We start from the raw sequence: 12,191 nt of genomic DNA, 5'->3' as shown, positions 1-12,191 counted from the left end.
TAATAATAATTAATAACAATTAATATTAATTTGAGTTATGATTGGAAAAAAAATGAAAATAAGCCAACTCATTTCCATCAAAAAATTACTAAAAAATTAACGTATTTTCTAAAATTTGTACTAAATGATGTTTAGAACACTTTTAAATTAAAATGTCGTATTTAACTATTTATATGACATCTTTGAGTTGTGTACCATAAACTTATTTTTTTAAGACATTTGTTTTGATAGGGGCAATTTAAATAAGTGACGTGCAATATAAGTAACACGACACTTTATTTTAAAAACGTTTTATAAACATGTTGATACATCAAAAAAGCCTTATAAACCTATTATAAAACTTTTAGATATGGTGTTTTTTTTTTGTTTGATACCACAAACTAAAGTTTTATAAAATATTTATTAAGAGTTTAAATATTTTATACATCGGATAAACCTAATATTTTTTTATATTATTCTTTATTATTTAAAACAGAAAGAGCATTAAAAACTAAAATCTGATAAAAGAACATTTAGCCGAGGTTTGGGACAATAGCCTAAGGTTTATGTATTTTGAGAATAATTAGACTTGGGGGACGTTTACCAAATACTTATCCGATAAACGCTTACGAGTAAAATCTAATACTATCATTTATTTACCAGGTAAGATTTTAGTCCACCAAAACATATCGTGTGCAACAATTTACCCGGTAAGTGCTTACCATGGTAAGAGTTATCGTCCTCACTTGCCGGGTAAGACTCTTGATCATTTTCTCGTTCTTACCGGTTAAATTTTTTGGTCCTTACCATATTGATCCGATAAGATAATGTGACTTGGTGTTTACTTACCTGAGTAAACAATTAGTAAACGGTCCCTTAGTGGATTCTAGTTTTGAGATGACCTGGTTTCGAGATGTTGGAAACGTCCTTGAAATTGTTTTTTTAAAATTTCACAGTGTAGATCTGAGGTAGTGTAATAAAATCTCCGGTCCTTCGAATCAAAGTTCTGAAATTACAACTGAAACTGATTAAGTCTGAAACTCTTGACTTAGAGCGGATTTTTGACTTTGCAATCAGACTTGGAGTCTTTGTAGTCAGACTTGGAGTATTTGCAACCAAACTTTAGTTTGTGCAATTAGATTAGACTCGGTACAGTTAAAGTTTAGATAACAGCTGTAATTAATATATTTACTAAAAATATATATCATTTTATAACCAAAGATTTGGTAGTTTTAATAATGTTTTTAAATGATTTTACTATCTTTCTTTTCCTTTATCGTACGTGTGAAAAAAAGTACTGAAAATAAATTTATAATTATGTTCTTTTATGTTTCATTTTATTTTTATTGTAAAAACCTCTTTGAAAACACTTGAGTTTTTTTAACCTTTTCCTCTCTCTCATTTCCTTTGCTTCTTAAAAAAAGGTTTCAAGTGCATATGCCCCAATCCAAAATGTGGGAAAAAAAATGTGACTTTTAAAGAAAAATTACATTTTTTTAATAGAAAAATCAAAGCATTATCCAAAAAAAAGAACAAATACAAAACAAGAACATTGAGGAGGATCCCATAAGGAACAAGACCATGGAAACCGAGATAACAACCGAAAGGCAACAAAAAACGACCAGCAACCCGACAAATCAAAGCCAAAAGATCAAGTTACAATCGCATTAGGAACCCCTTTTTCGTGAAACCTCGTTCTTGAGAATTTTTTTAAACCCTGACGAGATCCAATTGAACTAGCAAGTTTAGACTTCTCAAAATAAATCTTCACTTATCTTTGAAGACTCGAACATTCCTATTTCTCAACAAAATGTAAGCTTCGATCCAAAGGAGTGATTTCCATAAACCTTTTAGAGAGAAACATCACCATGATTGCCTTCATCTATCAAGAGAAGATCCGAAATAGAAAACGCAATCACGTAGTTGACATTCCAATACTAAATCTAATATTTATCCCAATACTTTTACGTTGACGCCCCATACTTCCCAACATTTTTTCCATTAAATTTTCAAAATGTCTTTCTAAGTAATCACCACAACAACAATATTAGGTTTATAGAACGTATAAAATGTCTAAATGTTATAATAAAATGTTTTATATGACTTTAGTTTATAGGACCAAACAAAAAATTGTCATATCTAAAAATGTTATAATAAGTTTATGTGACACTTTTAGGGTGTTTTAACAACTTTTTAGGAACGTTTTTAAAATAAAGTGTCTGTATAAGCACATCATATAAAAGGACGGTTTGATAGGAAAATTCTCAAACTTTGTCCTAAAAATAACTAATACTATATTAAAAGTGTTGTAGGTAAACTTTTTAAAGCGTCCTATAGACCTTTTGTAATATCTTTAAGTATTACGCTTTTTTATTTGGTTCCATAAACTTAAATTATGTATAATAATTTATTATGACGCTGCCTACCAGAAAACCAAATTTTCTTGTAGTGAATTTTACATCTGTCATACACCTTGCCATGCTTTAAAAAAGAGGCCGTACTCTATATTGACTTCTTTATGTGGCTTTTTTCATAAGATAAAAAATACATAATGTAGTTCAAAGTTGAATGATTTATTACTCGAACCGAGAAATCGACTTAAAATGGTCATTTCTCTTATTGTAATTGGTTTTTTAGTATTATTCTTCATGTTTTACTTAAATGTTAAGTAACACCTCTCTAATTTGCGGAGGTAACTAAAAAAAATACAAGTTTTTTTCAGGTCCGCAAGTGACATCTCCTTAACTTCTGACCTATGAAGAAATTGTAGAAGTGACACTTACAGACCTGGATAGAAATTATACTCTCTTTACGTCTTTTACTTACCTCCACAAATCATAGAGATGCCATTTGAGAAAATAGTGACATTCGGCTAAAATCAGTCGAGAAATGACTACATAACCAATCCATAACAGAAGAACCGCTATTTGATTGAATTTGGAATGCGAAATTCAATCAAATCACAATACTTATATATAATATAATATTTAAAGCACAACTTTTTGTTGTATAAGATGATCCTTTAACATAAATGACACCATCTTTTTAGTTATTTGTTATTGTTTAAGCACCTAAGTTAATATTACGTATCGCAGCAATATAGCGAGATGTAATATTAAGTACAAAAAGATATAGTAATATATATAAACTTAAATTAAAAAAAGATAGAATATTGTTAGGCCACAAGACAAGTGAAGAAATTTGGAGGTTTTAGTTATTAAATAGAAGCAGATAGGAAGGGGTTTTCACCTTTTAACCCACAAGTGAAGAAAGGAAGGGGAAAAGCCAGAAAAGAAAAGAAATTATCTTCTTCCTTCTCAACAACCACCATCACTTGTATCATTTGTTTCCCTTTTTTGGCAGATCCAAACACCACCCAAGAAATGACTAAAGATGAAGAAGACTTTAAGCTCCTCAAGATCCAGGTGAACCTTCCCTTTTTTCTTTTCACCCTTCTTTACAAAAACATCACCTTTCTTCTGTCTCTCATCAACAACTAAATGCCCTTTTTTGCAATCCCATGCTTACTTGTTTAATTACTGTCTTTTTCTTGCTACATTACTGCTGTTCATGCCTTCTCTTCTCTTCTTCTTCTTCTTCAGCATACATCTCTCTGTTCACCTTTTGTTTTCTTGTCATTTATGGTTCTTGTTTTAATTTACTGCCCTCTGTTCTTCTTTCTCTTTCTTTTCTCCACTTCAGACTTGTTTTCTCAGAGTCAATTTACACTGTGATGGTTGCAAACACAAAGTCAAGAAGCTCCTTCACAAAATTGATGGTATACTCTCTCTCTCTCTCTCTCTCTCTCTCTATATATATATATATATATGATGTTCCTTCCAAAAAGTCTGTATTTGACTTCCAAAAGTCCAACCTTTTAGCTTCTAAATTGGCTTGAATTTTTGTTGTTTTAGAAAGGAAAATCTGGAAAATGTTCACCTTTTTTTGGGAATGGAGAATCAAGAATGTAATCGTATTTTGTTATACGGGTTTTCGAAAATTCAAAATTTTATGCAAAAACGTTTTTTTGTAAATGATGATATCATTTCATTGTTTTGGAACTGAAATGTTAAGAGTGCACATTCAGTTCTTTTCTATATTTTCCCCCGAAAAAAAATATTTTCCAAGCTTTTATCCATTAATAATTCGGAATAGTTTCTATTTCCACTTATTTTCTCATGATCTTGAGTCGTCAGTTATTCACCGTCATCATTGAAGATTTCATCTATATTAAGATAATTAAGTGTATATGTTGACCAATAAAATGTCATTTTCTAACACCTTTATTGATCTCTCTCTATTTTTTTTTCTTCCAAATTCTTCTTGTTATTTGTAAAATTTGTAGGTGTATACCAAGTGAATATAGATGCAGAGCAGCAAAAAGTTACTGTTTCAGGAAATGTAGACTCTGCAACTTTGATCAAGAAACTGGTTAGAGCTGGTAAACATGCTGAGCTTTGGTCAAACAAGTCAAACCAAAATCACAACCAAAACCAAAGCCAAAGCCAAAGCCAAAATCAGAAGGGATCCTGCAAAGATGACAAGAAAAACAAAACCCAGAAACCAGAATTCATCAAAGGTCTGGATTCCTTGAAACTCCAGCAAAAGTTTCAACCTTTGAGCTTGGAAGAAGGCGATGATTATCCTGATGATGAAGAAGCAGAAGAAAATGAAGAGGAGATGAGATTACTGAACCAAAAAGCCAGTCAATTTGCTATGTTAAGACAGCAACAACAGCAGTTGCAACAACAACATGCTGCTGCTATGGCTGCTAACAATGCTAGAAATGGGAATACTAACGGAAAGCCAAACGGAGGGAATGGAAATAATAATGGGAAGAAAGGAAATTTGAATCAGAATGGTGGAGTGAAGATGGTGAATGATAACAACAATCATCCTGGTGGTAATGGGGTTGCTGTGAATAATCTTGTGGAGGGTAAAAGGGTGAATGATATGAGCTCCATTATGAACAATCTAGCTGGATTCCAGGGCGGTGGTGGAGGCGGTGATGGTGGTTTGGCGAACGGTGGTGGTGGTGGAGGGTTCCAAATTCCTCAAAAGAACACGGTTGGTGCCGCAGGGTTCCACCTTCCTAACGGTGGATTACCGATGGCAGCCGGTGGTTACAATCCATCGTCACAAGCTGCAGCCATGATGATGAACATGAACCAAAACCATCATCATCAGCAGCAGCAGCAGCAGCAGCAACAGTACAACAATTCTGCTGCAGCTGCATCAATGATGATGATGAACTTGCAGAACAGGCAAGCCATGCAGCAACAGCAACAGCAACAGCAACCTCAGATGATGTACCACAGGTCTGCTGTTATACCACCAGCCACTGGGTACTACTACAATTACAATCCTGCCCCTTACACTTACAATGAGCATCCTCACAACGGCTACTACACCACCAGCAGTGCTAACGGTGGTGGTGATCATAACTCTGCTGCCCATATGTTCAGTGATGAAAACACAAGCAGTTGTTCAGTCATGTGAGGGGTAGAAGTTCTAATCTTTCTGCAAGTATTGTGTGAATGAAGCTTTTTTAATTATGTATTGGTGGTGAAATCTTTTGTTATCAAGTTCAAGTTATTGTGTTCCATCTTTCAGAACTAATCGCTTTATTATATAATATTTACATATAAAATATAAATAAAAACAAAAATGGGTCTTGTTAAAGATATTGTTGTTAGTAAACTAAAGATGGTTAATGTGGGGATTTAAATTTGTTATTATATGAGAGGTGGTGTTGGCATTGGTTGCTGGAATATGCATGCTTAGGCAGAGAGACATGTGGAATTACCATAATAACCCTACCCACACGTAATGGAAATTGAAAAATATGGCCGTTGAAGGGGATAAGTCACGTGATCTCCAACACCATTGACCTCACACAGTCCAAAGCAAAGATGGCCATTGGTGGTGAAACTTTGACTTCATTAAGTCCTTCTGGAGTTTATATTGTCAGGGGTTTGGAATATATATATATATATATATATATATATATTGTAATTTGTACTCACTTCCATATTATTATTTATTAATTCTACCTTCGACTTTCTAAATCTTTAAAACACTTATACTCAATTTTAATAGCTTTTCATTTTATAAATTACAAAATTAATTATATTATTAGAATAAAAAATCTGTTTTTTAAAATATTTACTTCATTTATTCAATTGCGATAATGGAAAATCGTTACGCATTTTGTGTGGGTAAGAACTTAAGAAATACATGATATGAGAGAATAAAAAAAGTCGAAATTTTCTAGTATATCCTCTGAGATTGTAGTATCACGTTGAGAATTCTAATAATTTGTTTAATCGATACAAATTTTATTGATGTTTATCTTCAACAGTTTGTTAAGTTTGGAGATTATAATATGAATTATATTATTAAAATATTTAATACATTTTATGAAATATACTTCTTTCTCCTATACATTAAATTTCATTTTTCTTTGAATTTGGAGAAGGTTTTGAGAATCTATTGGAGTAAAGATTCTCAAAATCTTCATCTTGAAAAAATCTATTGGCGATGCTTTTCCTTTTAGTTTCAAAAACTTCACAATCAAACTAAGGCTTTTCGCTCTTTTAAGCTTTACCATTTTAGAACATAACCCCTCAAGAAATTTTGTGAATCACGAGAAAATTGCAGCCGAAAAAAAAGGCATTTGACCTTGGACTTTCGTTTCATTCTAACAACAATTTGAAGGTAATTTCAATTTTGCATGATACATAAGGATGAGTTAGGCGTCGGTTAAAGCAAAATAATGAGGGAAACTGGCAGCTGATCAATTGAAGTTGAGTCGGAATACCAATAGGTTGACCATCTGGTCGAAATTGGGTTTGGTTGAACTCGTTTTTGACTTGGTAGGACCTGGACTTGGGCCGAAGTTGATTGTGCCTCAGGCCAACTTGGCTAGGTGGTCCGGCGAATCCTAATGGGGATTCATTTATCACCATATGTAATTGGGTCCATTAGAGTTTCTGAAGATTTTGCCATCAACCTTCGTTTGAGAAATTCAGATAACTTTGGTCCAAACATATATCAATGAAGTGCAGTTTTACCCCCCACTTTAGAAATATTATTCTATTTATACCCAAATGGGTTCACGAATTTTCAAAATTGATAGGACGATATCACCTACAACGATGTTAAAGGATGGATATTATCGTTTTAGTTAATGGATTCTCGATCAGTCAATTGAACATGTGTTAAGATGCATATTTAACAAACCAGTGATGATTGTGTAGGAAGTTTTGAAGACCGAGACATTTAGAGGTGGAAGTGCATATAAATACACCTTTAACGGTTACTCTTTGTTTATTTTATTAGTTTTGATATCGAGAAGACTTAAATATACACTAAGGTGACAATTTAATACAAAACTAAACCAACCAACGTGTGTATCAACTGTACAAATCAAGATGGTACAAAGTTAATCAGTTGGTAATACCGTACCAAGTATCCAAAAACTTGGTTTTGTACATCGAACAAACTTTTTGTGTGAATATCGTATATATATCTTGTGATTATTGGGCCACCAAACCCTTGATGAAGATGGCGTATGTGTTTCAAATATTAATGATTATAAGGGACAAATGGAGTTTGCATTAATTAATGGTGCATGTGAGATTGTGGTCCATTGCAAAGATATGTTGCATGAGTCTTCTCAATATTTAACTTTTGGGTAATGTCAATATAAGCATCTCTTATTATCCATGCAACCATTTGTAGCCAATCAACACAAACCTTTTCTTTTTCTTTTTTAGACGTCATCACTTCAACTTTACTTAAGCTTATTACAAGATTCGTTTTTGCTATTGACCTCAAGGTATTATATATACATATATATATATATATATATATATATGTATGTATGTATAATACAAAAAACAAGTTTATAGGGAAGAAGGAAGAGACAATTACTGTTCAAATTTCAAAAAAAATGTATATCGAATCGGAAAGAAAAACATGAACATAACCACAAGGGTGGTGTCTAATTGGTTTGATCTTGGCTCTAAAGGTCAAATATACCAGGAGGTCCCGGATTCAAATTCAAGAAGAAATAAAAATTCTCTTATGGCCACGGAGGTTTAAATGCATGGACTCCGGTCTATCGGCAAAACATGTGTTCGCCCTGGAATTAGTCGGCTCGCATAACGGGTTGGATATCCAGGTTAATAAAAAAAACATGAAGATCTAAAAGACATAGATGAATTTATATTGCTCATTTTGTACAAAATATTATTATGGAAATAATTATAGTAAAAGATGGCGAATAATGGAACAAATGCCACATAATGAATTGGTAAGTGTGGTGTAACGTATCAAATTGGTGTTTCACATGATTTATGTTTATACGTGTCATAAATCATTGATCTAACTTAATCATAAGATTGATGTTTAATTGGCTTAAGTTCGGATTCCAAAGATTAAAAATACCTGCAGGTCTACCCCTTTGTGTTAGATTCAAAGAGGCTCAAATTCAAGGAGAAATAAAATCTCTTTGTGGCTACGAAGGTTCAAATACAAAGACTCAAAGGGTACCCCAAAAACATGTGGTCGTCCTACAATTAATCAGCTGACATAGCAAGTTGGATACACAAGTTAATAAAAAAAATATTGATGTACCTTTATTTTTGTGTTAATTAATAATTTCATTATGTTATTTCAAATTTTTTATTAATAATTATATATTTCTAAATTATATACGTAACAAGTTTTAAGCTATATTTTTTTAGAAACTAGTTGTGTACCCGCGCAATACAGCGGGAGCCATGAATTTTAACGATTTTGAAGTTCCACTGGTTTTATAAGATAAGATTTAACGATGATATAGGTTACACTTGGTCTTTACATATTAATACAATTTGAATAAATAAGAGTTATTGTTCCAATTACAGACTATCGATGAAAGAAATTGTTTGACAGTTTAAAATCCAATATATTTAAAATCCAACATATTTAAACGAACTTGTCATGCCCCGATTTTTTTTTCTTTCATTCGAGTGTCGTGACGTCATTCTTAATAACTTATGTCATGAACAAAATACGAACTTAAAATTTCAAACACACATAATGTGTTTAACATAATTCATTACATAATTGCGGAAGCGTAAAATACCTTAATGTAATCAATGCTAATTAAAATATCTAATCAAACATGATTTAAAACATAGTCCCATCTTTTTTCATTCAACTCGTCTACTGATAAATGACACATGAGACATATACATGTATAGTATAAGCTAAAAGCTTAGTGAATACAATATGGTTTCATGATCACATGCACATATAAACAATGTTTTAGTGTATTTTAATTATTATCTTACAAGTGAGGTATCGGCTCGTCACTTTTCTTTGTGTATGTGGCGTATTCTATGGACAAGGGCTCCAAAACCTCGGAATTGCAAGCCCTCCTTTCATGTCCAACCCACCTCGTACGGTGGCCGAATCTTGCCGAATCATACTAGTTGCGTATCATTTATTTGCAATACCCACTCATTAATGCAAATCTCATTGTGACATGCAATATACATTTCATGCAAATGACAACATAAATCACATATGCATCATCGTCATTTTCCACATTATACACATACTTGAATATCAAATTGATAATACCAAGTCATCATAATATTTCTCWTCAACATCACCTTTCATATCATGCATATACTTAAATATCATGCACATCAATATAATCAAGTTATCATCATATGCATATAAACACATCATGCAAATATCATGGATAAAATACTTTTGTAATAATCATTTATATATCCTATAAAAATCGTATAATGTACTCACCTTGAATCATTAACGTTCAATATGTCGTTCTCTAAACAACGGCAACCCAAAATCGGTGAAAAACCGAGATTTTTGATTCCGAACTTCAAACTCGGATTTCTCTCTCAAAACTCAACGATTTTTCTATCTATTTGAATCAAAATGATCCTAAGCCAGTGCTCTATATTTATATACAAAAGTTTTGGCTTATTAGTTGACGAAATTGGAAGAAATCGCGAGTTTTTGGTTGAGGAGTCGTTTTCTCTAAATAGTTATGTACTTTTGGCAAAACAGGTCCCTCATCTTTGAAAAAGATGACATTCGGCCCCCTCAAGTTTCTGACATTTACCATCAAACCACTTCTGACGTAATATTTTACATTTTTGGTCCAATAATTAAAAGAAAWCAATTTTATTTTATTTTTCTTTTTGTCTTTCTTTTCATTATTTATTTATTTATTTATTTAAGATTTCTACAATTATTTTCTTTAGTTTATTACGTAAATATTTTAACACTTCAAATAAATTTAAAAATATATTTAAAGACTCATATAATATTATATTTATATATATATATATATATATATATATATATAATTGGGTTTTACAAGTATCTTGGTCATTTAGTATTTTAAGACTTTAAGACTTTTAAGACTTTTGCTAAATTTGTTTAATAAGACTAGAAGGGTACTCGTGCAATGCAACGAGATACATCTTGATTTTAATATTCTATTTTATTTTTTATCCCAGTCGATGTTATAATATGGTCTTATGTGATTTTGAAAAAACGATTATGTTTTTATTTTTAAATAAAAATAAATTTAAAGATATCGTAAAAATTTGACAAAAATATATCGTATATTACTATCAAATTAACTATTTAAAATTCCTCATTTTTTGTTTAATTTTTAATTCAATTTAATTTAGTTTCAATAACGAAGTAATTTATATTTGCTTTAGTAATATATTTTTTCTTATAAAGATAAAATAATTAATTATTTTGTTAAAACTCAATAATTATCTTAATTATATTCTAGTTTTTTATATTTTAAAATAAGATGGTTATCATCTATTTGATTATGTTTATCCGCAGTTAGTTACATGAATTCAAACATGGAGCTTTAATAAGTTGTACTTATGCATAATTTACTTGTACTATTGAATTTTAAGTAATATGCATCAATATACAGTACTTCATGCATTAAAAATGGTTTTTAATAGTTTTTATCAAATGCTTTATAATATAGTATAAAAGTATAGATAAATGGTGTGTTTCCATGTATAATAACTATAACCCCATCCACTACAATATAATTTATAAAGTGTCATGTTAGATTCATAAATTATTAGAAATTATCTTCCACTATAACGATTTATAACAAATTTTTTAGTTGATGCATTATTATAAAAGACTATATTTTAATTAAATAACAATAAAATTATAATTAAATATTCTACATTAGGGGTGTAGGTGATTCGAGCCGAGCTCGAGTATCAATACACTCGACTCGAACTCGATGGTCATTTCTCAAACTTGAATGGCAAGTAGTTAAAAACTAAACTCAACTCGAACTCGATTGCAATATTTTAAACTTGAACTCGTTTGAAGCACGAACCAAACTCAAACTTTTACTCGAATCAAGTTCGAACTCGAACTTGAATAAAGCTCACCCGTAGAAATTTTAAAGTTTTCTCTTATAAATTATAAAACTTAAAAGTGTTCTCTTAAACTTTAAAAAACTAAACAGATGTACCTCAAACTTCATAATTAGAAAGACAAAAGTTACAAACTTAATTTACCCTCTCTCTATTTTTGTAACAACTTTTCATCCTTCTTTCATATCTCTTTTCTAATATGAGACAACTTTATCAACGCTTCTATAGTTTTTCTTTGTCCTTTTTAATTATGTTTTTAATAAAAAAATATTGATATTATTTTCATAGTTAAAATGGGCAATATTGTCCAAATATATGAAAACATAAGACATTTTAATTACATTATATTATACATATTATATTATAAAATTGATTATATTTTTAAAACTTATTATATATAAAAAATCGAGTATCTCACGAGATTTTTGGGTCGAGCATTGAGTAGCTCGACTCGACTCGTTAATATATCGAGTCAAGTTCAAGTTTGAGCCGAGCCTATTCAAGTCGAGTTTTGACCGACTCGATCTCGAGTAGCTCGCAAATTGTCTCGTATCGTTTACACCTCTAATTATAACTTGAGATGTTTGTTTGCATCTTAATGGTGCCATTAATAAGTAACATCTGAATTGTGCAAGATGAATCTTTGGGCAAAAAAATTAAAGCCTCTTAATGGTCCCAAAATCCTCTTAACCATTTTGTATTTAGAGCGAACCATCAGAGTCTCATTCTTCCACATTTGCCCGTACTCACTTTCTCTTTCCA

General features: G+C 31.1%; 1 protein-coding gene across 1 annotated transcript; it reads left to right on the top strand.

Annotated features, from left to right (window-relative positions):
- The first annotated feature begins 3,362 nt into the window (after positions 1-3,362).
- On the top strand, positions 3,363-5,517 carry LOC112526021 (heavy metal-associated isoprenylated plant protein 37-like). Its single transcript, XM_025136396.1, has 3 exons — positions 3,363-3,404; positions 3,682-3,757; positions 4,325-5,517. The coding sequence occupies exons 1-3, from the start codon at positions 3,363-3,365 to the stop codon at positions 5,476-5,478; spliced, it is 1,272 nt and encodes a 423-aa protein (XP_024992164.1). The 3' UTR covers positions 5,479-5,517.
- Positions 5,518-12,191: the final 6,674 nt, after the last annotated feature.

The sequence above is a fragment of the Cynara cardunculus genome (genome assembly GCF_001531365.2).
Source record: "Cynara cardunculus var. scolymus isolate 2C chromosome LG 13, CcrdV1, whole genome shotgun sequence".
Lineage (NCBI taxonomy): Eukaryota > Viridiplantae > Streptophyta > Magnoliopsida > Asterales > Asteraceae > Cynara > Cynara cardunculus.
Note: the sequence above shows the minus strand (reverse complement) of the source record. Positions and strands in the feature narration are given on the sequence as shown.